This window comes from Balaenoptera ricei, chromosome 7 (genome assembly GCF_028023285.1).
Source record: "Balaenoptera ricei isolate mBalRic1 chromosome 7, mBalRic1.hap2, whole genome shotgun sequence".
Classification (NCBI taxonomy): Eukaryota; Metazoa; Chordata; class Mammalia; order Artiodactyla; family Balaenopteridae; genus Balaenoptera; species Balaenoptera ricei.
The window spans coordinates 67,813,254-67,839,389 of record NC_082645.1 but is presented as its reverse complement, the minus strand read 5'-3'; the positions used below and the strand labels follow the sequence as shown (position 1 = coordinate 67,839,389).

Genomic DNA, 26,136 nt, shown 5'->3' with positions numbered 1-26,136 from the left:
GTAGGAATACATGTGGTACTCAGGTGATCCACTTGTACACCTCTACCTTCTCCAATAGTGACTGTAAATGGACAAATGCAGCAACACCTGCCTGAGAAGGGGACTGTTACCAGGGGCTCAAATTTCTCAGGAATCAGGGTTTTCACACCACACGTTTAATTACTGAGACCAGCAGAAGTGGTAGCTGAGAGAGAGAGGAAAATTTAGGATGAATAGTGGAGGAGAGAGTCAATGAGTTCAGTTGTGGCTCAAGACCAACTGCAAAGATGGAGACCGTAGTTTGTCCCACTAACTTCTGTCTTTGAAGTGTCTCTACAGGAAGACAACAGTTCCCTGAATGTGTATGGAGAGTGAATCTACCTGGTGCAATGGGTGGGCTGGGACAAACACAGAGATGTGCTGCTCAGATACCTCCTCAATAAATGGCTTTTTGCCTGGTTACAGGGAGTGTGGTTAGGTGACAGCCTTTAACTGTTACCACTTTCAAGTTCACCTCAGGTTTTGAGTTGAGGCCACACGCTTCTCGGGGAGGCTCTGGCCAATGACTGAGCAAGACAGTGTTGTAAAGGCTTCGCCATTGTATCCCACAGAGGGACTCTTCATCTTTGCTCTGGAGCTGCCCCTACCCCATCTAGTTTTCTCCCTTTTCCTTTCATCTTTTTTACATTCGTAATTTTATCACACTGTTTACTTCCTCGAGGACCCAAATGACAAACCTAGTCTCTCCCAGTTCCACCCAGTTCCCCTAGGTTCAACTCCAACTTTCCTATTTCTGTTGATAATTGTAGACGTGGTATTGTGCTTTTTTCAGATATGGATACAAATGGTTACCAGATTCATCTCCTATTATTACAACTAAAATCTATCCACTTAAATATTTTAAGACACCAAAATGCACCTTAAGCTATGGCCAAATATCTTACATATGAAAAAGGATAGATAATACTATCATATGGTAGGAATTATCACAAATGCATCAAGGGTATCAAAACTAATTCAGTCTTAAAAACTATTCTGTGTGGTGGGTACTATTATCAGTCCTATCTAACGGATCTAACGGATCAGGAAATGGGCACACAGTGTGAAGTAACCTGCCTAAGGTCAATCGTCCATATCAATAGATTCATGATTTAAACATAAGTTGTTGTGCTCCAGTGTCTTTACCCGAAATCACTTTACTCTTCTGCCTCTAGGAAGGGTTTAGCAGTACCCTAACATTGTAATAAATCAGTGTTTGGAGAAACCAGGACTGGTTTATACACTTGTTTTGAGGAACATAAAGATACAGTTTTAGGAAAAGATAGTTTCAAAACAGTAACAAGCAGTTGACTTTTAGGTTTTGTTACTGTTGAAAAGTAATGTTTAAGAAAATACTTCGATTGATTACCTCTGATTTGCGTACAGACTGCGATTTCCAAGTCGGTCAGGCAATCTCCTTCTCCTCAGCATGTCTCGCCAGCTGGTACCTTAACCTAAAATAGAGGCACCATCTTCTCTACAGAATTAGTTTCTCCTCATGACTTCACTCTGTGGTCCAATATTCTCCCATTCACTTGGGCTGGAAATCTTGGAATTTAGTAGGCACTTAACCTTTGGTAACATTTTTGCTTTTTTTGGTTCCTGGTTTAACTATCGTAAAAAGTCTGAAGAAGGTGTCTGCTCTCCTTAAGATTTTCACAAAAAAGTGACTACACTAAGGTCTACTTTTTTGCCAACTGCAGAGAAATAATTACAGATTAAAGTAAATTTTAAAAACTCTTAAACACAACCAGGTTTCTGGCGGGCCTACAGCACGCACTCTCTGGCGCTTATCCAGAAGAACTACAATTCCCGTCGTGCGTTGCTGCCTTCTCAGCCTACAATTGCTCGCGTCATTTCCGTCCTCAGCGGTGGGTTCTGGATTTTGTAGTTTGTGTCAACTTCTCTTTTGTCGGCGTCTTGGGAAGGGAAAAATGTGGCCGGATCGACAGCTCTGTATCTGGTATTACAAGATGGTATTTTAAACAAATTAATAGGATAACGTATCAAAGTCAGTTTAGCGTCAGGTTTTTATGTATTTCACGTTCCGCCTTCCTCTTCCCGCCGGGGCGGGAAGGGGAAGTGACGTACGTCCGGTGTAATGGCGGCGCGGTGGAGCGCCAGGTAATTACTGAACTCCGTAGACTCGCTACAGGCAGGGAACTGAAGTGGGGGTGGTGGGTTGCCAGACCGGGTGGGAAGTGAAGGGGAACCGGGAGTGGGTGCGGGCTCGCTGGTACGGCCGTGGGCGACTCGGGTGCGGTTGGGTCTCCCGCCGCGCGCTGGCCCGCGAGGTTGGGCTGTGAGTGTCGGTCGGGCCGAGGAGTCCCAGCGGTTGGGGTGGGGAGGGGGCAGCGGTGAACTCCCGTCCCGCCTGCGCGGACAGAGTAGCTTCCTCGAGAGGTTCCTGGGCCTGTCTCTCCGCAGTGGCTTTATTGTGGAATCCAGCACCAGTGCTGGTACTCTCGCCTTTCGTGTGCGTGTGTTTTGGGCGCGGATTATGGATTATTTACTTACTCGTTTGGGCTTCCCAAGGCCCTTTTCTTATGCCCCGGCCCCGGGCCACGGTTGCGGGATCAGTGAATGGTAGTTAATTAAAAAATAGTGGAAGTTTCACTCTCATTCCTCTTTGCGGCGTAATGTGAGTGATTCTTTAAAATTTCATTAGTCGTTTCTTTTTCATTCATTTGCCACGTAATTTTTGACGTTTACTAGTGTTTATTCCTGGGGACTGTTCGTTTCTCATTACAAGTGTTCTTCCTCTGTCATCCTTTATCCTTGCATAACCTGAACTATCACCAATAAGGTGATAACTCCCAAACTTGGGTCTCCAGTCTCCACATCTCTATCGAACTCCAATCCTACAGTACATTTGCACGTAACGGTAATATAATATCATAGTTAATTTTACTGACTCCAACTGCAATCACCAGTTTACCGTTTTTCGCTTAATTCTTAAAACAATTCTTTGAGATAAATGGAGAACGAAAAAAATGGGGAAAGCCTATTCCAGATGCAAGAATTAAGTGATTGAAAGTGGGGTAAGAGTATGCTTTTTTAGGTTTCCACAGACTGGGAATAGCAGATAGATAAACAAGCAAACTTGGGCTTCAGAAAACCAGCTAACCTGCCTCTTCCTTATCTGTATTTAAACTTGTTTTAGGATTGCCAGTTCACCTCAGTTAACATCATAATGTGGAAAAGTGGATTTAGAATTGGCATTAAAAGTGTGATCTTGATTACAAGAAGCGTTTAGTATGTGTAGGAGGAGGAGGCCTACTTGAATTGGTACTGGATGAAGGACTAGTAAACCAAAGATTCCAGTCTTGGTTCCGAACTTATTAGGTCTGTCACTTGGGGCAGATTACCTAACATCTCTAGTCTCAGCTTCCTCATCTAAAAATTACAGGTTGTTTTGAAGTTGAAGAAAAATAATGCATGTAAGGCACTGAGACTTCAGAGGCCAAGAACCTTTAATATCCTGCCTGACCCAGTGGTTCTGAAAATGTGGTGTCCTGAACCAGTAGAATCAGTAGCATCAGTATCTCCATGGAACTTGTTAGAAATGTAAATTATTGAGCTTCACCCCAATCCTGTTGAATCAGAAGCTGGGGAATGAGGGACCCTTCACTCTCTTTTTTGCCAGAGCATTCCCGAGATTCTCATGCCAGTTAGTTTGAGAGCCACTGTTCTAGCCCATCTCCTAGATATCGGCTGTGGTTCACCCCTACCCCCAGAATCAGGTTTGCTGCCTTCTTTGCTCCAAAGTGTTTGATCTGTGGCCAGACAGTATGTTCCTTATTATGCTGCCACATCCTTCCTCATGTTGCATAGCTTAGTTCCAATCACATCTGGAGTTCTGACACTTCCTAGATTGCTCAACTGTCTTTCCTAAACCAGTCTTCTTAGCTCTGTCCTTTTTCCCAGCTGCTGAATTGTTAGAGGTTAAGTCTCCTCCCTGATGATTGTGCATCGCCAAGAGTTCTGCAGTAGCTTGTTGTATCTGAGACCACCTAAGAGAGTACACAGTGATACATTGTTTATTTATAATGCCCATGCCTTAACTTGAACATTATTTTCTGTTTATGGTTCACTTGTATTTGGACTGAATCTTGTACTACCTGGTATATCCCTAACTTGATATAAGTCATGGCGGGCCTAGAGCTAGTTCAAGAAAGAAGTGGCTGTTGGTAATATAGCTGATCCCACTAATGACTTGGAGGGCTTCCTTGCTGCAGTTCTCTACTTCTCTGTTTAAATCTGAGAATCCTAGCGTGGGAGGATAATGGAACAAAAAGGCCTCTGGCATGTTAGCTTTAGCAAACTTCCAGACGTAATAAACCTGTAGCCTGAATATTTTATCTCAGTATATACATTTCCCAAGTGGACATTGGAAGAGACATTTCAAGGCCTACAACAGAGTACAAACTTTCAAAGCATTTTCTTCAGAAATAATATATCTGGAAAGGAAGCAATGATTAAAGCAAGCCTTTGCTATTTGTCGCTAAGTTAATAAATCTTTCCCAGTGAACAGATACCAAAAAGATGGTGTGGACTGCCTTGGCCGGGGGACATAAGGGCTCCTGGAATTATTGAATAGTTTGGCTAATGGGAGGGAGAGACCCAGTGGAGGTTCATGTTTAACTTGACTTGGATCCTAACTCATAAATGGATCAGACTAGAATTCAGTACTTCCATCTCAGAAGCTACTCTGTGAGTCCTTTCCTGAATTAGTTTACCAGGACAGCTTTATTCTAAACCTGGGGACAGGAGCCCTCTGGAGTAGAATGTAGTGCTGTGTGTCTAGGGGATAGTTCATAAACTTCTCTGTGGAGGACACGGCATCCAAGTTTTCTTTAAAACTTAGAATGTGATTTACTAAATGGTGCTTTCATTAAATCTTCAGCAAGCCCACTTTCAAAGCTGTGCTGTGAGAGTTGGTGGAACATATCCGGCCCATATACTTAATTAGGCAAGCTGATGAACAGATTTGGGGTGAGGGGAGACAAAGTGGTATGAATGTTTGAAAGCATGCAGCATCCTCAATAATTAGACTTGTTTTGGTAAGTTGAAGTAACTGCACCTCCAGGATCAGATTTCCTCTTGCAATGCCTTCAAAGGAACTGTTTTTTTTTCTGTTTCGTTTTGTTTTTTTGTTTTTGTTCTTGTTTCTTCTTTTCATGGCAATAGGGAGGTATATTCAAGCTGCTCTCCAGGTTAACGTAGAATGAAGACAGATAAGGAATGGCACCTGATAGGACTGTCATGATACAATTGATGACATATAGCTTGGCGGTTCCTAGAAATAGGGGTTGATATTTGGGACAAAGCTGCTGTGGTATTCCTTGGTAAAGAAGTTGTTAAAATATCATTATAGGGAGTTAAGAAATAGGAGCAATAATCAAAACTCCACACACCTCTTTTTATATTTGATTTTAGAATTGGAACCTATTAAGTAGCAGGCACTGTCCTAAGTTCTGGATATATAACAGTGACCAAGAACTTAAAGGATCCAGTGTTCTTCTACAAGGTCTTTCATCTCTCTGAGTGCTTACTGATGCTGTCTCATTGCTGGAATGACCTTTTCCCCCTTTCCTACTTGTCCTTCAAAATTCAGCTTCTAAACCCATTTCTTTCTATATGCCCCAGACCCACCTAGTTGCACTTCCTTTTTTCCAGTAGTGTTGAGTTTATAACCTTGCTATAGCACTTGGACTTCTCTGCTCTGCCTGATGATAGGAACTCTCATCTCTCAAACCTCAGTGCCTCCTGTGCAGCTTAACGTATATCTCCCCTCACTATACACAGACACTGCCTTTAACCCTCTATTCTTAATTTGTTTCCGAAGAATAAGGGGTAAGGTAAGAAAGTAGAAAAAGACCATCTGGCTTTTTCTCTTAACCTTATACTTCCTCATTTTCTCTGCAAGTGCTTTTCTGAACCACTTTTTTTTTTTAGGAGTTTGTAAGCTCTTTTTCTTTTTTAACTTTTATTGGAGTATAGTGGATTTACAGTGTTGTTTCTGCTGTACAGCAAAGTGAATCAGTTATACATATATCCACTCTTTTTTAGATTCTGTTCCCATATAGGTCATTACAGAGTGAACCACTTTTTAATATAATTATCAATTATGACACCAGCCTCGTTATTATTATTATTATTTTTAGTTCTGTTTTCTCATTTGTCCTGTACAAAATTTTTCAGTTTTTATGACCTCACAAAGGAGACTCCCCTGCACAAATACAAACTTTAAGACAAAATGAAAAAGGAGCTATTCAGTGGGTGATTAGAAGCACTAGAGCTACTTCTTTGCCATAAGATATATATTAAGTAAAGTGGTGAGGGTTGTGGTATAGGTTTGAAATGTAAGGTTTTGTCTCTTTGTTATCTTGAAAATGGGTATAAATTTAGCTTAATCGCAGACCAGTAAAACCCATAATGGTAATATTTGTCCAGTGAATGGGGTGCTGGGGTTAATGAGGAAAGTTAAATTCTCTTGCCAGCCAGTTGAGCTGTGAACCAAGTGAAGTGTGGGGAAACTGAGGGGAGACGAGGTGGGCTTGTGGGGGTGTGGTTAAGTACAGGTGATTGAGGGTACAGTAGCAGTAACAATGTCCCTTAGGGTTTATTTTATTCAGCAATTAGAGGGACTGCTACCCCAAGAACTCTTTTCTATCAAAGAGTAATATAAGGAGATAGATTGTTGATACATTGAGACAGAATTTTCATTTTTGAAATTTAGAAGGAAATTTAGAAAGTGTGGAATGATTGAATATATCATAGTGAGATCTTTTTCTTTTTTTTTTAACATCTTGATTGGAGTATAATTGCTTTACAGTGTTGTATTAGTTTCTGCTGTATAACAAAGTGAATCAGCTGTATGCATACGTACATTGCCATATCCCCTCCCTCTTGCGTCTCCCTCCCACCCTCCATGTCCCACCCCTCTATGTGGTCAAAAAGTACCAAACTGATCTCCCTGTGCTATGCAGCTGCTTCACACTAGCTATCTATTTTACCTTTGGTAGTGTATATATGTCAATGCTACTCTCTTACTTCATCCCAGCTTACCCTTCCCCTTCCCCGTGTCCTCAAGTCCATTCTCTACGTCTGTGTCTTTATTCCTGTCCTGCCCCAGGTTCATCAGATGCTTTTTTTTTTTTAGATTCCATATATATGTGTTACCCTACAGTATTTGTTTTTCTGACTTACTTCACTCTGTATGACAGACTCTAGGTCCATCCACCTCACAACAAATAACTCAATTTCATTTCTTTTGATGGCTGAGTAATATTCCATTGTATATATGTGCCACATCTTCTTTATCCATTCATCTGTCGATGGACACTTAGGTTTCTTCCATGTCCTGGCTATTGTAAAGAGAGCTGCAGTGAACATTGTGGTACATGACTCTTTTTGAATTATGGTTTTCTCAGGGTATATGCCCAGTAGTGGGATTGCTGGGTTGTATGGTAGTTCTATTTTTAGTTTTTTAAGGAACGTCCATACTGTTCTCCATAGTGGCTGTATCAATTTACATTCCCACCAACAGTGCAAGAGGGTTCCCTTTTCTCCACACCCTCTCCAGCATTTATTGTTTGTAGATTTTTTTGATCATGGCCATTCTGACCAGTGTGAGGTGATACCTCATTGTAGTTTTGATTTGCGTTTCTCTAATGATTGGTGATGTTGAGCATCTTTTCATGTGTTTGTTGACGATCTGTATATCTTCTTTGGAGAAATGTCTGTTTAGGTCTGCCCATTTTTGGATTGGGTTGTTTGTTTTTTTGATATTGAGCTGCATGAGCTGCTTGTATATTTTGGAGATTAATCCCTTGTCCATTGCTTCGTTTGCAAATATTTTCTCCCATTCTGAAGGTTGTCTTTTCGACTTGTTTATGGTTTCCTTTGCTGTGCAAAAACTTTTAAGTTTCATTAGGTCCCATTTATTTATTTTTGTTTTTATTTCCATTTCTCTAGGAAGTGGGTCAAAAAGCATCTTGCTGTGATTTATTCATAGAGTGTTCTGCCTATGTTTTCTTCTAAGAGTTTTGTAGTGTCTGGCCTTACATTTAGGTCTTTAATCCATTTTGAGTTTATTTTTGTGTATTATGTTAGGGAGTGTTCTAATTTCATTCTTTTACATGTAGCTGTCCAGTTTTCCCAGCACCACTTATTGAAGAGGCTGTCTTTTCTCCACTGTATACTTTTGCCTCCTTTATCAAAGATAAGGTGACCGTATGTGCGTGGGTTTATCTCTGGGCTTTCTGTCCTGTTCCATTGATCTATATTTCTGTTTTTGTGCCAGTGCCGTACTGTCTTGATTACTGTAGCTTTGTAGTATAGTCTGAAGTCGGGGAGCCTGATTCCTACAGTTCCGCTTTTCTTTCTCAAGGTTGCTTTGGCTATTTGGGGTCTTTTGTGTTTCCATACAAATTGTGCAATTTTTTTGTTCTAGTTCTGTGAAAAATGCCGTTGGTAGTTTGATAGGGATTGCACTGAATCTGTAAATTGCTTTGGGTAGTACAGTCATTTTCACAAAGTTGATTCTTCCAGTCCAAGAACATAGTATATCTCTCCATCTGTTTGTATCATCTTTAATTTCTTTCATCAGTGTCTTATAATTTTCTGCATACAGGTCTTTTGTTTCCTTAGGTAGGTTTATTCCTAGGTATTTTATTCTTTTTATTGCAGTGGTAAATGGAAGTGTTTCCTTAATTTCTCTTTCAGATTTTTCATCATTAGAGTATAGGAATGCAAGAGATTTCTGTGCATTAGTTTTGTATCCTGCTACTTTACCAGATTCATTGATTAGCTCTAGTAGTTTTCTGATAGCATCTTTAGGATTCTCTGTGTATGGTATCATGTCATCTGCAAACAGTGACGGTTTTACTTCTTGTTTTCTGATTTGGATTCCTTTTATTTCTTTTTCTTCTCTGATTGCCATGGCTAAAACTTACAAAACTATGTTGAATAGTAGTGGTGAGAGTGGGCAACCTTGTTCATGATCTTAGGGGAAATGGTTTCAGTTTTTCACCGTTGAGAATGATGTTGGCTGTGGGTTTTTCATATTATGTTGAGGTAGGTTCCCTCTATGCCTACTTTCTGAGAGAGTTTTTATCATAAATGGGTATTGAACTTTGTCACAAGCTTTTTCTGCATCTGTTGAAATTATCATATGGATTTTTTCTCATGCAGTTTTTTAATATGGTGTATCACATTGATTGATTTGCGTATATTAAAGAATCCTTGCATTCCTGGGATAAACCCCGCTTGATCATGGTGTATGATTCTTTTAATGTGCTGTTGGATTCTGTTTGCTAGTATTTTGTTGAGGATTTTTGCATCTATGTTCATCAGAGATATTGGCCTATAGTTTTCTTTTTTTGTGACATCTTTGTCTGTTTGGTATCAAGGTGATGATGGCCTCGTAGAATGAGTTAGGGAGTGTTCCTCCTTCTGCTATATTTTGGAAGAGTTTGAGAAGGATAGGTGTTAGCTCTTCTCTAGATGTTTGATAGTATTTGCCTGTGAAGCCATCTGGTCCTGGGCTTTTGTTCGTTGGAAGATTTTTAATCACAGTTTCAATTTCAGTGCTTGTGATTGGTCTGTTTATATTTTCTATTTCTTCCTGGTTCAGTCTCGGAAGATTGTGCTTTTCTAAGAATTTTTCCATTTCTTCCAGGTTGTCCATTTTATTGGCATATATTGCTTGTAGTAATCTCTCATGATCCTTTGTATTTCTGCAGTGTCAGTTGTTACTTCACCTTTTTCATTTCTAATTCTGTTGATATGAGTCTTCTCCCTTTTTTTCTTGATGAGTTTGACTAATGGTTTGTCAATTTTGTTTATCTTCTCAAAGAACCAGCTTTTAGTTTTATTGGTCTTTGCTATTGTTTCTTTCATTTCTTTTTCTATTTCTGATCTGATCTTTATGATTTCTTTCCTTCTGCTAACTTTGGGGCTTTTTTGTTCTTCCTTCTCTAATTGCTTTAGGTGTAAGGTTAGGTTGTTTATTTGAGATGTTTCTTGTTTCTTGAGGTAGGATTGTATTGCTATAAACTTACCTCTTAGAACTGCTTTTGTTGCATCCCATAGGTTTTGGGTCATCATGTTTTCATTGTCATTTGTTTCTAGGTATTTTTTGATTTCCTTTTTGATTTCTTCAGTGAGCTCTTGGTTATCTAGTAATGTATTGTTTAGCCCTCATTTTTTACAGTTTTTATCATAGTGGGATGTGCTTTTAATTTAAGGCCTGGTTTCTCTGTGGGTAGCTTTGCAGATATTTAAAGGATCTTTTTACCCTGCATGGGTAGAATGCAGTGGAACCCTACAGGTTAGTAGTATGCATATATTTTTAGAGGCAAGTTGGGCAAGTTCTTGTAGCCAAGAGATGAAGACCTTGTGAGAAATTTTGTTAGAGAGGTCAAAACCAACTTGCCTTCTTCTAAAATGAAACGAGGAGTATCTTATTATGGGATCTTCCCTAAATGGAGCCTTCCGCCTACTTTCTCCTGTATACAATGGCAGAGAGAATGGGAAGATTTGATTTTATCTCCTGTTAACTGAGAAAGCAAAATCAGTGGGATTTGATGACTGACTGGGAGTGAGGAAAAGGAAACTGTCACTTGGCTAGCTTTACAGGTAATATCTTAGAGGAAGTGCTGGTTTGAGGAGAGGAGGAAATGAGTTCCAGTTTGGACTACCCTAGTTCAGAGGGCCTTTGGGACATCCACATGGAGGTTTCTGTAGGCATTTGGCGATAAAGATTTGGAACACTGTATAAAAGATTGGGCTGGAATAAAGTCATTCTTATGAATATGAGTTGAAGATGTGAGGGTGGAGATGGTCTTCCAGAGAGAATATGGAGAAAGAAAATATAAGCACTATTCATTTGTTCATTTAACAAATATTGAGAGACTTCTATTTTGGGATTACAGCAATGAACAAAACAGATAAAAATCCATGAGCAAAGATTAAACTCTATGGGATAGTAAAATGTTAGAGGGGTGGACAGAAGAAGAGACAAGAGCAACACCAGATGAACTTAGCACCCCGTAAGTTGAGAAGTGAAAACTTCAAGAAGGGGGTTAGCAGTACCAAGTGCTAGAAACAACGTCATAAAATAAGGAAGTGGCCCCTGGATTTAGCAACAAGAAGGTCATTATGTAACCTTGACAAGTACTATGTAATAGTGGGAGTGGAAAACCAAATTGTGGTGCGTAAGAGGGCTTAATGGGAGATTTAAGAATTAGCGGCAGCCAGTGTGGACTCATCTACCAAAAAAAACCTGGTTGTGTAGAGAAAGATACTGGAAGTAGAAAGAGGGTAGGATCCAGGGAATTTGCCCCATAAATGACATAATTTATATTTAAATGAATCAGTAAAGAAGTTCAACGTATAGAATTTTTCTTTAAAACCAACTCATGTTGAAATGAATACTATAAATCAAGAAATAGCTGATAGAAATTTGGAAACAAACAAAAATTGACAACTTCCCTGCTCTCCTAGAGCCTGCATTCTGGTGAAAAGGAGCACATTACAGGATGGATCTTCCTATGTACCAACAAAAGAATGCTACTTAAAAAATGTTTAAGTGGCATATCCAAATGATCATATCACTTTAATTTCTTTGATAACTTAAACACAGACTAATTTGGACTGGTTTCATCGTGTAGGAAATGAATGGGGGGTTAATACCTCCTCCCAGTTTATAATGAGTAATTTTCGGTATGAATATTGGTGTCACTGATTCCTTAAAATGATAAGAACTTTTAGATTTTTGTCGTTTTTTTTACTCATCTGAGTCTTACTGTCTTAAGATGTCCCCAAGTTGGTCCTGTCTCCCCTACGTAGGGTCAGAGACCAGTCAAAGGTTTTTATATTGTTTATTCCTCATCACTTAAAAATGCAAACAATATCCAATACCGTCTGCACAGTTTTTAACCCTGTACTTCAACATGGTAACCTTCAGTTATTCAAATGGTTATGCATCAGAGTGCACACCTGATGTACAATGGTGTACCAGGAAGCAAACAGGGAGGGCAGGTCTGCAGTTCTTTATTTGTAATTCTGATTTGACATTCAGAATTCTGTTCAGATTTTAGAGAAGAAATACAGTGCAGATGTATTTATTAAGTTGTTCCCCTTTGGGGATCCAGGGTAACATCCTCTAATCAAATACATGTAATATTTCCACAGTGCATCAAGTGAAGAATCACATTAAGTCTCAAGTTAGTGCATGTCAGATTTTGCTGCCAAATGAGTTTGCCACAAGCTAAAGAAAAATCTGAATTTCAAGGCTTTTCAGATTTCAGAATTGCAGATAAGGGATTGTCACCCTGGTGACTTTTCCTAAAAAGTTTTGGCCCTTTTATTTTCTTGAAATTGTGAACCTGTGCTGAATTCAAATTACAGTATCACTTTTTTCTTATGTGGCATATCATGGGGCAAATTTCTCACTAATATGTATATATCCAAAAAAAACAGCAAGAAAAAATAAGGAAGCAGTTTTCTTAAACAATGGAGTTTTCCTTCAGTACAGATAGGGAAAAGCCATAGCAATTTTGTCATTAATGCTTAAGAACTGTGGCCAAGGAATTCCCTGGCGGTCCAGTGATTAGGACTCTGCACTTTCACTGTGGAGGGCGTGGGTTCAATACCTGGTCGGGAAACTAAGATCCCACAAGCCATGCTGTGCGGCCAAAAAAACAAAAAACAAAGAACTGTGGCCCATCTGTTACTCCTATCTGTTCCCTGAACAGGAAAATCACTATTTGGAAGGGTCAGGGGCTTGGGTCCTATTTGTTTTTCCCAAGGATACCATCACCTTTTTGTATTAAGAACAGATTTAAACTAGCTTTTATTTTGAATACTATTTAATATTCCATTTTCCCCACTGGGCAGCTGAAGTTTGTTTTTAACTCTGTTATAATGTTTGGAGTTTCCCACACCTACGGTTACTATTTAGAATGCAGAAGAGCAAACTAAAGGAAATCCACTTATTTGACTTTTTTTTAAATTTATTTTTGGCTGCAGTAGGTCTTCGTTACTGCGCGTGGGCTTTCTCTAGTTGTAGCGAGTGGGGGCTACTCTTTGTTGTGGTGCGTGGGCTTCTCATTGCAGTGGCTTCTCTTGTTGCGGAACACGGGCTCTAGGTGCACAGGCTTCAGTAGTTGTGGCTCACGGGCTCTAGAGCACAGGCTCAGTAGTTGTGGCACACGGGCTTAGTTGCTACCAGGCATGTGGGATCTTCCTGGACCAGGGCTCGAACCCGTGTCCCCTGCACTGGCAGGCAGATTCTTAACCACTGCGCCACCAGGGAAGTCCTTCTTTGACTTCTTTTAACAATTTTAGGACAGTATGCTTCCACAAGTTCCTCCAGCATGGGTTGAGGACACCTAAGGGACAGTGATAGATGTGTTATACTGAAATGATTGAGAAAGCATTGCATTTCAGCCATTAGTTGAATATTTTCTCATTTTCTGAATTTTTGAGATAACTGTGGAATTTATAATTTCATAGTTTCCAGTTAACAGTCTAAAGCACTTCTTACAAATCTTATTGAATATTTTGCTCTCTGATGCTTGCTGAAACTACATCTCCTTATTATAAAATATCCTCCTTGCTCAGGAGAGCAGGTGTGGTTTTGCTGAGTTGCTTACTTGTGACAAGGAGAGAGAAATTTAATAATTCATCATAAAATCCACACAGCGATGCTAAGAAGAGCAGTGAGAGCTGTAAACTCTAGATAAATCGCTCTCATTGCAGGAATTTCCAGTTAGTCTAAGTATCAAGCATGCACATGTTGAACTCTCCTTATTTCCCTACAGGCATATTCTTTATAAATCTGGATGATGATAGTACTTCATGCATTTTTTGTTAGAACTGCGGTAGCAGTCTGCAGTATTGTCAATTTCACACTTACGTTTTGGGAGGTAGAAATGTAACAGGTTGTACTTGATTGCCAGAAAAATGTTTGATGATGATGGTTAAAGGGTAGAAAGGTGAAAGATGACACCGATCAGAAAGAAAAGTCATTAAATTTAAATGGATGAGATAATTTGAAATAAAAAGCATTAAAAATTGCCCTGTGTCTGTGTGTAGGTAGGTTGAGAAGAGAAACCAGGTTTAAGACCCAAGAGGGATAGTCAAGGAAAATACTAGGTCTTGCACAATAGAGTCAAGTGATTTATTTTTTCATATTGTACCTGGTCACAGTGAATTCTAGGTATGCAGATTAAATTAGGGAATCCTTAAAATTATTCATGTTTAAAAAGAAGTAGTGCCTCATTATATTAACATCAAAACCTTTACTATCTGGAACTTTAGAAGAATGGATCAGTTTAGCATAGAAAATTTTTCTGGATAATAGAGATCGTATCTGTTTACATTTTATAATTTACCAATTTGGCATCAATTTATTAATGTTGGCATTTTCATTGGGATGCAGTATCAGATGGTTTTAGCATCAGATAAACTTTTTTGAATTTTAATGCTGTTTACTAGCTGTGATTTACTTGTACACATTGCTTCAACTGTCTGTACCTCAATTCTCTCACTGAAAAATAAGACTTAAAAAATCACGAAAGCAGGGTAATCATGAAGGTTGAATTAAGAATATATAAATGAAGTGCCTGGCATAGTGTCTTTGTGGCTGTAATAATGTATTATTATTATTTGTTATTGTTGCTATTGTTATCTTACTCTAAATTACATGTTTCTGACTTCTAACACAGGAAATGTAAATAGTTCATCTCTGGATGTCTCAGAAACATCATTGTAATGTGCTATAGAATCTGTTAGTGTGGATGGCAAATTCGTTTGTTGGGAGCTACTGTATACGTTGGCATTTCTTCCATTGGCTGGTTTTGAACGGTGTTGGGCCGCCTGCGTACACCATTGCACCATTCCTATCAGCTTTGGGACACTGATCATCATATTAGTTTAAATATTTATTTATTTATTTATTTATTTTATTTATTTATTTGGCTGCACCCGGTCTTAGTTGCAGCACGCAGGATCTTCATTGCGGCATGCGGGCTCTTAGTTGTGGCATGTGGGATCTAGTTCCCCAACCAGGGATTGAACCCAGGCCCTCTGCATTGGGAACACGGAGTCTTAACCGCTGGACCACCAGGGCAGTCCCATCATCGTATTATTTTAAAATGACTTGTCTCATTGGAGAACTGTAATATAGTTGAGGAAAATGCTATTTTAAAGTTTGTATATTATTGGCACTAAAGCTTAAACTATCTCCTTTATTATCAATTTGGGCACACTATATAGGTAACAGCTGATTTTGAAATGAGTCTTATTTCGGGTGCATGCTAAGATAAGTTCTCTTGGGTAGAAAATATGTATCTAAGGATTTAAGTAATTATGAGAGTCCAGATCCCACCCTCTTCTCATTCTTCTACCCAGAAAACCATGATGTGAATATAATAATTGTCAGCAAGTTCACAGTCTTACTGGACTAGAAAGTGTTCTCTTCCATTATTTTGTCTCCCATGAAGAGAAAAGACCTTCAGTCCATCTCCTTTTTTAGAAGAAAGGCTCCATAGAGGAGTTAGTGCTGAATTCAAGTTAGCATGAGTCCTGCCATATAAACACATCCCATTTTAGAGTAGGGCAAATTGTTCAACTTCGGATCTAAGCAAGGTCTACGTATTACATATGGTAAGTCTGTTAGGCCTCTTTTATTCTGTAACAGCTGTGCCATTCGTTTCTTTTTTTGGTCCCCCATGCTATTGAATTGTTGGAGAAAGTGCTTCAGTTGTCTTGTATGTTAAAGCCCATCAATGAAAAATCCCCAGTAACGTACCTAGTAGTCATCAGATGGTCTTGGCAGGAATTTGTAGACTAGAGAAAATTTGTAAACTAAAGAGTTGCTGGAACAGTAAGTGGTCGTATATTTAGAACACGCGAGTCCATGCGGACACCATTTTGTGTGGGTCAGATGGGTCTGGACTAACTAGAAATAAGAATTTGACCCTAAATAATCCATGTTGTATATCATGACTTAGATTGGTTTAATTTTTCTCTTTTGCAAATTAGTGGAAATCCATTTTACAAATTGTGGTTTCTGTGTCAGTTGTCAATTCTTGGCTGTCATCAAGGCTCTTTTTTTGTTTTGTTTTTTTCATTTTATTACTACCCCTTCTGGTTACTCAGCCTAAGCTGAAGGATAGACCATTATCTTCTGGAGATGTGATCAATCCCTATCTGCACTGTTATTCAGTGGGTCATGATTGTATATCAAGTTTGTGATGGTAGTAGTATCTCTAGTGCCAGGTTTTTCTTGTTGGTTATGTAAAATGATCATTTGGCATCATAGTAGCTGCAGAGCAGCATTTAAGACTCTGGAGATCACACATTGATGATTGCAACATAGACAAACTCCAGGATGAGCATTATTATATTATCCCTTATTTCCCATAATCTGAATCTGCCATGGAAAATAACCAAACAACTCTTCCCATTAATTTGGATATGAGTTTTTTTTTAACTTTGACAGTATCTGAAGAATTAATTAGTATCCTATCTGGAGACTGTCAAAAACAAGGATCTTGGGAGTACCATGACTAAAAGGCCCCAGTGTCTGCTAATTATTTAGAATTCTGTTGTTCAGTATGGTAACCAGTAGCCACATGTGGCTATTCATGTTTAAATATAAACTTAATTAAAATCAAATAAAATTAATTTTCTCAGTCCCACTAGGTACATTTGAAGTGCTCAGTAGCCACACGTGGGCAGTGACTATTGTATTGGTATGGTGGCTGCTGACAGGGCAGAATATGAACCTTTCCGTCAGTGCAGAAAGTTCTGTTATACAGTGCTGATTTAGAAGTGTCAGCCAGCAGAGAGGGAAAAGAACAACCAAGAGGATCACGGACAAAAATATGCAAAGAAGTGCATGGCAGTCACTGCTGTCTAGCATCAGGGGAAGGAGGCCCTTGTTCTGTCTTCAGGGTTTTCTCCTTCAGGATCAGAAAAGTCCTGGAAATCAGTCACAGGTGATGATGGCAGCAGTATCCATCAGCATATTCCCTGAAAAAAGTAAAGAGTACTAGGTAGAGGCTTTTACTTGGATTCTTTTGAGGTTCCTTCTGGACGATTCAATTCCTGAGGCTCATTCATAGAGGAGTGAATGTAAGGAACGAGCAAAAACTATTAATTTATATAACAACATTATTAGAGGAGAGAGGAATCCTTTATTGAGGTATAATACAGTATCATCCTGGGAGTAAGAACAAATTATGGATAGTAAGGACATTGACAGTTGTCTAGGCTTTTAATTTTTACATAAAGTATGTTCTAGATCTCACCAGTTAACAAGCATATTTAAGCCTACAGGCAAAATAAAATTTATAGAGTTTATTTCAGTCTATGTATATGAATTTTTTTTAACTTGAGAAGTACATAATCATTGAAACATTTATTGTTATCAGATACATATCTCGTTTATATAGGAAGGCTGAAAATGCAGGTTTTTTTCCTCTTTTCCTTTCTCAATTTTTCATGTTTTGTTTTCATTTTAAGGATAATAAAAGTGTTTTATGAACATATTTTATCATCTGGATGACTGCATTTCGGTGCTTAAATTTGTGTTTGTGATCATGTTATAGTAGATAGTGTTACTTTAATTATCATGGCTGATTTTTTTTTTTTGGGGTCTGCATTGGGTCTTCGTAGCTGCGCCCCAGCTTTCTCTAGTTGTGGCGAGCGGGGGCTACGCTTAGTTGCGGTGCACGGGCTTCTCATTGCGGTGGCTTCTCTTGTTGTGGAGCACGGGCTCTAGGCACGCAGGCTCAGCAGTTGCAGCACGCGGGCTCAGTTGTTGTGGCTCACGGGCTCTAGAGCACAGGCTCAGTAGTTGTGGCACACGGGCTTAGTTGCTCCGAGGCATGTGGGATCTTCCCAGACCAGGGATCGAACCCGTGTCCCCTGCATCGGCAGGCAGATTTTCAACCACTGCGCCACCAGGGAAGTCCCATGGCTGATATCTTAAGCTCCAGAAAACCTGCGCTGTGGCCGTCAGTGCATTACGAGTGAGAATTTTCTCCTTATAAATTGTGCCCAGAATTTCTCAGATTTAAAAGCACTGATACTGATTTTTTTTTTTACACGCATGAATGTGCTTCTTACCAGTGAGTTAAGGATTAATATTTGGAATTTATGTTTCCCTTTCCAAATGATTTATGACTAAGTTCTTCATTATAAAGTAGGTAAGCTGTGGAGTCTCTCTATATTTTACCTTAAGTGGCTCATGGTTTAAGACAAATTGAGAACCAGTTTCTCATCCAGAATTTGAAAGCTGAGCAGTCTTGAGGAAGAGTTAAATGTTGGAATTACCTTGGGGATGCTTTCATAAAACCAGCGTGCCTAGGTATTCCCCCCACCCCCACATACGTATCTTCTGCTGTAGTAAGTCAGGTGGGCCCCAATAGATGTACAGGTAATTTTCTGATCATGCAAGTTTTCTTATTTCAAATTATTTTTAATTTATTAATTAATTTATTAATTTATTAATTAATAAATAAATTTATTAATTTGGTTTATTATTTAATTATTTAAATAGTGACTTAGGGATCAGGTTTTACAATATTAAGTAATGATCTGAAACTGGCGTGTGTGAAAAAAGCCCAACCAGCCACTTTGCTTTATTAGTAGCTTAGTGCTTTGCTTATCATTATAGATTTACTTTTTATAAGCAGAACATAAGCTCCATGTGGGCAGGGGATTTTGTTATGGTTGTTCATTGCTGTCTGCCCAGTTCCTAGAAGAATGCCTGGCAAAATAATACAAGTGCAATAAATATTTGTTGTTGTTGAACAAGTGTATGTATAAATAATACTAGGTGATAAGGATATGCTAGAATATAACAATTGTGCTAGTAGAAGTAAAAAACAAAAATACCATTGCCTTTGAGCAAAAGTTAGTTGAGTAAAATTCTGAGTTTTATAGCTCTATACATTTATAGCCATAAAAACAGGATCTTTGAAAAGAATCATGTGATTTGTGTATGGCACATACACATTGTGTAAGTCATCTTGAGGCAACTGGGGCATAAAATCCATCCAAGACAAGGTTGTGCCTTCAGGGTTGTATCACCTGAGGTGAGGGAGGAGTAGCTTCTGTTTTTTAATTAGAAATGTTTGTGCATTAATATTTGATATAATTAATAGAGTTAGATTTAGGTTTGCCATCTTATTTTATTTCATTTTGTCCCCTTTGTTTTTTGTTCTTCTGTTCCTTCTCTCCTGCCTTTATAAGTTAAATATTTTTTAAAATTCAATTTTAATTTGTCTGTAGACTTTTTAGCTATATTTATTTATGTTATTTTTTTGGTCATTGCTCTAGAGAACACATTATATAGCCTTAACTTTTCACAGGCCTCTTAGAGTTCGTATTGTTCTGCTTCAGAAAAAAATACAGAAACCTTGCCTCATGTAGGTCCATTTTAGTCCATATATATCCCATCTGCATACACTATGCCCTCTCTAGACATTGTAGTTTTTGCTTTAAAACAAACCTGTGTATTTTAGATAAAGGAAAAAGTTGTCATTTATATTTCTCGAGAAAGTTACCATTTCCAGTGTTATTCATTCCTTTTTGAAAATCCAGACTTCCATCTCATATCATTTCCGATAAGCCTGAGGAGCTTCCTTTAGGATTTCTTATAGTGCAGGTCTGCTGGTGATACATTCTCTTAGTTTCTCTTCGTTGTTTTTGTTTGCTTTGTTCAATCAGTAAATGTCTTTATTTCATTTTCATTCTTAAGATTATTTTTGCTGGAATTCTAGATTAATTCAGTTTCTTACTCTTTCAGCACTTTAAAAATTATTCTGCTGTCTTCTGGTCTCCTTAGTTTCTGATAAGAAGTCATCAGTAATTTGAATTATTTCCTTTTACATAGTATGTTGTTTTTTTCCTCTTGCTGCTTTCAGGATTTTCTCTTTATCTTTGATTTTCAGCAACATTGTTTCACACATACATCAAACAGGCCAAAAAAAATAAATAACTTCATAGATGAAAAAAGGAAAAAAAAGAAACCTTTTATCTTTGGCCTTTTTAACCATCTCATACAAACGAACTTCTTACAGTACAGCTAAGTGCATACACAAAAAGGTTACTGGAATGCTCGGAATAAGATTTTTTGTTGTGGTGGTTTTTGTTTTTTTTACAAGGTTTTTTTTCTCCTTTGAGATTATAATGAACATGGTCACACCACAAGTAAAGTCAGAAGTAAGAGAGAGAACGCTCTGAAGGCTGGTTTGGTCATCCGAGATCATTAAAAATGGCTGACCCCCTAACAATATGTTCAAAAATATAAAATGTAAATAAAAAATACAAACAAATTTTCTTTTTTAAGTACTTTAAGAAAAAAGTCAGGGCCTTGGAAGTTTTGGTTCTTTTTTCTCCCCTGTTGCAAATTCGCATTGTGGTTGACTACTGACTACTATATATGACTATGTGTGTAAGTGTGGTTTTCTTTACGTGTATCCTGCCGGGGATTCTCCAAGCTTTGTGAATCTGTGAATTTGTGCCTTTCATCAAATTTGGGGAAATTTTGGCTGTAATTTCCTGAAATATTTTTTCTATCCCATTCTTTCTCTCTTTCCTTCTTGGACTTTAATTACACATGCACTAGGTCTTTTGATAATTGTCCCACATGTCCCTGATACTGTTCATTAAAATTTTTTATCTGTTCTTTAGATTGGATAATTTCTAATGATCTTACATCAAGCTTTCTGACTTTATCTCCATTTTGAATTTTTTGCTTCATATATTTTTCAGTTCTAGGATTTCAGTTTGGTTCATTTTTTGTTTTGTGTTTGTTTGGGGTTTTTTCCTGAAATTTTCTATATTTTTATTCCTTGCAAGCATGTTTTCCTTTGCACTTTTGAGTATGCTTTAAAAACCTCGTATACTAGTTTCAGCATTTGGGTTGGTGTCTCAGTGTTGGTTTCCTTTGTCTTTTTTCTTAAGATTGGGCCACAGCTTTCTGATAAGTTGAGTTATTTTTTAATTGTATCCTGGACATTTTTACTATTATGTTAAGGCTTTGGATTCTGGTACATTCCTCTGAGGAATGGTGACCCTTCAGGCAATTAATTTGATTAGGCTTAAATTGCAAATTCTGTCTCTTAAGCAGTTGTTCACATCTCAGTTCAGTCCTGTGATCCTGAGTAGGACACTATTTTTTTTTTTTTTAAAGATAAAATTAATTTATTTGCCCTCGCAACTCCGTGGGGTGGGCGTGGGCCAGGGCCACACTGGGGCCCCAGAGTCCTGTGCACATGCCCTGCAGCAGTGGGCTGGGGAATCGTGTCCGGAGTGCCTGCTCCCTCATCCAGAGCTGCCTTGAGCTGGGTCCTTCCTGACCCCATCATCCTGCTCCCATACGCAAGGGGTACACAGGTCCACCTGCAACAAACTCGGACCTGCCTCCGGCAGCAAGGACAGGACCCTGGGGACGGCTGAGTGGGAAGGCAGGCAGGAGGGTGTGGTTCAGTGCGGAGAGCTGCTATTCTGCTCTTCAAAGGCCATCTTGCCCAGGAGCTGGCTGTCCAACTCCACCCCACTCACAGGTAGCTGGAAGAAGTTCATTTCGGCTGCTAAGGCTGCCATGGCAGAAGGGTCCTGGCCAAACTGAGCTCGCAACATCATGTCCATTTTCTCCAGCCTCCTCTTAAGCCGCTTGGCCTCCCGCTCCCGGATGAGCCGGGCCTGCCGCTTCTCCGGGGTTTCATCGGCCCGCTTCAGCCTCATGGCCTCCCGATCTCGCTGCAGCCGGCATGCCCGCTGCTCGTCTGTCTCCTGCATGCGCTGCAGGCGCTTGGCTTCTCAGTCCCTCATGCGCCTTACCTCCCGCTCCTCGGGGGTCTCATTGTCCCGCCGGCTCTTCTTGGCTGTGCGCTCTCGTTCCAGCCGCTGCAGCCGGACTTCCAAAGAGGCTCGTTCTGTCGACGCAGGGCCCCACTTGCGTACACTGGGGGTTTGGGCTTCTAGCAGTTTCCGGTAGGCAGCACAGTTGTTGCACACAAGCAGAATTCCAGCAGGGTACACTGGAGGACTAAAGGCAGTGCCCTTCCCCTCAGCACTGGAGGGGCCCTCACTGTGGGCTGGAGGTAGGGATTCCATATTAAGGACTTCAGAAATTTCTCACTGTTGAACGTGACATGGCTAGTAAAACGGGCTCCACACACAGCACAGTTAGACCGCTGGTCCTCCGAGTGGATTAGGAGGTGGCGACCCAGTGACCCGGGGGAGCTAAGGGCCCGGCCACAGACAGGACACATGTAGCTCTTGGCGCTCACCACTGCTGCAGTGTGCTGGTACACATGCGCAATCAGCTGCCCCCGACTCCCACAGTCTAGCTGGCAGAGGGGACACTGGCAGAGTCCAAGTAAGGGGTCAGAATTCAAATTCTCCGTGACCTCATGCTCTACCACATTGTTCCCACCAACAGGCTGTTCTGCATTTTCTAACTTTTTCCACTTTGACCACCCCTCCGTCTTCCTCTGATGTGTGGGAAGAGACTTCATCTTGTGTGGTCTCCTCTTCATCACACTCACTGTCACTGCTACTGGAGTCCTGATCTCTTAGTTGTTGGATAGCTTGTCGCTGACTGCCAAGGTCTCCAGGAAAATCAGTTTTCATCATCGCCTGGCGGGCTTGCTCTTCTAGCCCAGCAAATACTTGATCCCAGTGGACTTTATTTGGATTTGTCTGTTTCCGACGGGACATGTTTCCCTGATCCAAGAGCTCTGGCTTTTCCCAGTTTCACGACTGGATGTTACTACCTCCTTGCAAGGTGCTGACCAAAGAAGAAAGAAACCGCAAATGGCAAAGACAGGCCTCCACAGGAAGTGGCAAAGGAAGCAGCTTTCAGGCAGCCTTCTATCATATCTCCAGCTCTGGTGCAGTTCCCACGGAGCAAAGTAAACTCGCCTGAATCCCAGGTATCCGGCGCCTCGGCGCTCCGGGTCCCTGGGCCCCGCCTCCGGACAGACGGACCGGCGGACAATGGGCCCTGGGCCGCAGCTCGGGCCGGCCGGGCCAGGGCTCTCCGGGACTTGGCCCCGGCGGGCAGAGGGCAGCTCCGGAGGACACTATTTAGTACATGTATTGGTTCAGCGGTGGTCAGAGATTTGAGAGAGTATATCTAGCCCGTGGGGCTTCCTTTATTTGGCTCTCTCCACTTTGGGAGTCCCTGAGCAATGATGTGCTTTAGATTGCAGTTATATTTTATAGATTGACAAGTTAATCTGGTGTATATTATTTTTACTAACCTAGATAGCATGCTAACCATTGTAATGGAAACTTTTCTTGACTTAGTGATTTGTGTACATCCCCATCTGCATTAGCACCTTATATTTCCATGTGGTGTATATTTCTGAATTACTACAAGAACACTGGCTATTTCATTCTTAGTTTAAATCGAAACATTGGATGTTTTGTATTAGAATACTTTATGGTGTTTAATAAGCCTTTGTTATTGCTCTTTTGTTCAGTCTTTTCTACTAATACATGTTTTTTATACATTGTTAAATGGAACTATTTAAAGAGTTTTTGAACTTACATTTAATTATTGATTATATCTTTGCCTATTAAGAAAAATAAGGTGGTCAAATGTCCATTGTGTGGAAATAATATGTTGTTATTTTACACACATTTTATAAGTGTTAACAAAGGTTTGTTTGGCATATTTTATAGGTGTCATTTGCAGACAGTAAAACTAAACTGTCAAGGAATTCATACTGTTCGGTACTTGTTATTTGGACCAGCTTAAGGAGTCTTTGACATATCAGATCAACTGGCAACAGAAAATGAAAAGTAGCGTGGCACAAATAAAGGTAAGTGTTTGAAACTTATAATAAAGAACATAAACTTGTAGTCAGTAATCTACCCTTTAAACAAAAATGCATTTATATAATTAGGACATTAGAACCAGACAGTAGAATTGCGTCATACACACATTTAACTTAACACAATTTCAAATGTAGATACTTGGCCAGATGTGCAAGTGGGCAGTTGAGAGAACATACAGGGTGTGTGTGTGTGTGAATCAAGAAAGTGCATGTGAGTGAGCACAGGCAAAAGAAATACAGTGGGAAATTCCACCATTCTTCTCAAAGAGCATTCTTTCCTGCGTGAGCATGAAATGGAAGATGAGTATCTTCTTCCTCAGTTGGTCACAGTTCCTACATGTCTGTCTACAAGTGAACCTCTTGTTGCATATTGCATATGCATAAATGAGCTCCTTATTCTGTGCTGTACTTTACTTTAGACATTTTACATTTATTTATTCATCAGATATTCACTGAATTCTTACTATGTCCCAGTGATTATTCTAAGCACTTTGGGTAAAATGGTGAATAAAACAGGAATCTTACGGGGTTTGCATTCTAGTGGGGGAGAAAGAAAAATCATAAACTTAAATATGTAAGTGAATTATATAGTATATTAGAGTATTAAATGCTAGACTTGCACTATGGAGAAAACAAGTAGGGTAAGGTTGATGAGTAGCGTTGGAATGATGTAATTTTTCATAGGGAGGGCCCAGTGAAAAGGGGCCTTTTTGAGCACACACTTGAAGGAGATGAGGGAGTTAGCCACATAGATGTCTGGGAGAAGAGTGTGCCAAGCAGAGGGGACAACAGAGGCAAAGGTGAAGAGTCTAGTGTGGCTGGAGCAGGTTCTGAGAAAAGTAGAATAGTAGAGGAGGTCAGAGCAGTCACAGGAACCAGTAACTCCATCTGCTTCAGAACTGCTCCTCTGCCTGTGAGCGGACTTGGCAGGAAAGCAAACCACTCTACTTCCTTTTCTTTTCAGCTGCACAGATCTGCTAGCCAATCTGTGTAGTCCACAGATCTGCTCATACAAGCAGGCACATCACTTCCTGGGTCTTGGAGTCAGTAAAGGGAAAGGTGGATTTTTTTTTTTTTTAATTTATCTATTTATTTATTTATTTTTGGCTGCGTTGGGTCTTCGTTTCTGTGCGAGGGCTTTCCCTAGTTGTGGCAAGCGGGGGTCACTCTTCATCGCGGTGCGCGGGCCTCTCACTATCGTGGCCTCTCTTGTTGCGGAGCACAGGCTCCAGGTGCGCAGGCTCAGTAGTTGTGGCTCACAGGCCCACTTGCTCCGCGGCATGTGGGATCCTCCCAGACCAGGGCTCGAACCCGTGTCCCCTGCATTGACAGGCAGATTCTCAACCACTGCGCCACCAGGGAAGCCCGGAAAGGTGGATTTTTATTTGATTGTAAAGACCGGCACTTGTCCCTTCCCCTCCTCCACCACCTCTGCACCCCTAAACCTACTTTAAAGAGTGTGAGTAGATGGGAGCTCCTTAACAGCAGGCACCAGGTACCAGGCCTGGGGTGTGGTAAATGCTTAATAAACTGAATCGATATGCTTACAGGCCAAGGCAGGCTCTGCTGCCATCTCTTTGAGCTTCTTTTGAGTGTGAGAAGCCACTCTCCAGCCTCCCTCCTGGGTAGACATCCAGGCTGTGCTTGCATAGCTCCTTTGGCAGGGGGCTCACTGTCCCTGAAGCTGGCCCCATCTGTCAGTAGATACTTTCATATAGTGTTCTGAAATCCGCCTCTTTGGGACTTGTACTGATTGGTCCAATGACAGTTAATTAAACAATTAATTGTGGGCCGAGTAGGTGGCAGACTGTGTTAGGAGCTGGGGACATAAGGAGAAAGGAGAGCTTGTAAGGAACTGGCTCTCGACTGAGCCGTGTTAGGCAAGAGCACAGAGATTTAGACTCTGTAACATTTACACCAAAGGAGAAGTGTTTAGTCTTTCTCAGAATCCTCGTCCTGTTTCTCTTAGACTGTGCTTCTCCACGTTTCCCTCTTGTGGTCCTCTGGGGCATTCCCCCAGCTTAGGAAGGGATGTCCTCAATCAGCAAGCCCTTCACACTTAGTGGCTCAGCCCTCCAGCCAGTTTAGTTTGTCTCCTTCTCTCCATCTTGTTGGCTATAAGCAGGTCCACTAGCTGGTTTGGGCCCATTCTTACCTCAGGTGAAGCTCAGATCCTCTCTTGACATTCTGAGACCTCATCTGTAAGGTTCAGGAGGCTTTAGCTGAGGATCCCTTATTTTTC

The 26,136-nt window shown here is 40.3% G+C and overlaps 1 protein-coding gene and 1 pseudogene across 2 annotated transcripts in view; one reads left to right on the top strand and one right to left on the bottom strand.

Annotated features, from left to right (window-relative positions):
• Positions 1-2,085: 2,085 nt before the first annotated feature.
• CWC22 (CWC22 spliceosome associated protein homolog) overlaps positions 2,086-26,136 on the top strand; it is a 64,423-nt gene continuing 40,372 nt past the window's right edge. The window contains exons 1-2 of one of the 2 annotated variants that reach the window (XM_059928258.1): positions 2,086-2,142; positions 23,740-23,879. In XM_059928258.1, coding sequence (XP_059784241.1) covers positions 23,853-23,879 — 27 coding nt within the window. In that variant the 5' untranslated portion in view covers positions 2,086-2,142; positions 23,740-23,852. Of the gene's footprint in view, positions 2,143-22,964; positions 22,986-23,739; positions 23,880-26,136 lie in introns of those variants that run through there. The other variant, XM_059928257.1, reaches the window with a different exon arrangement.
• Positions 21,516-22,946, bottom strand: LOC132369063 (zinc finger protein 821-like; annotated as a pseudogene).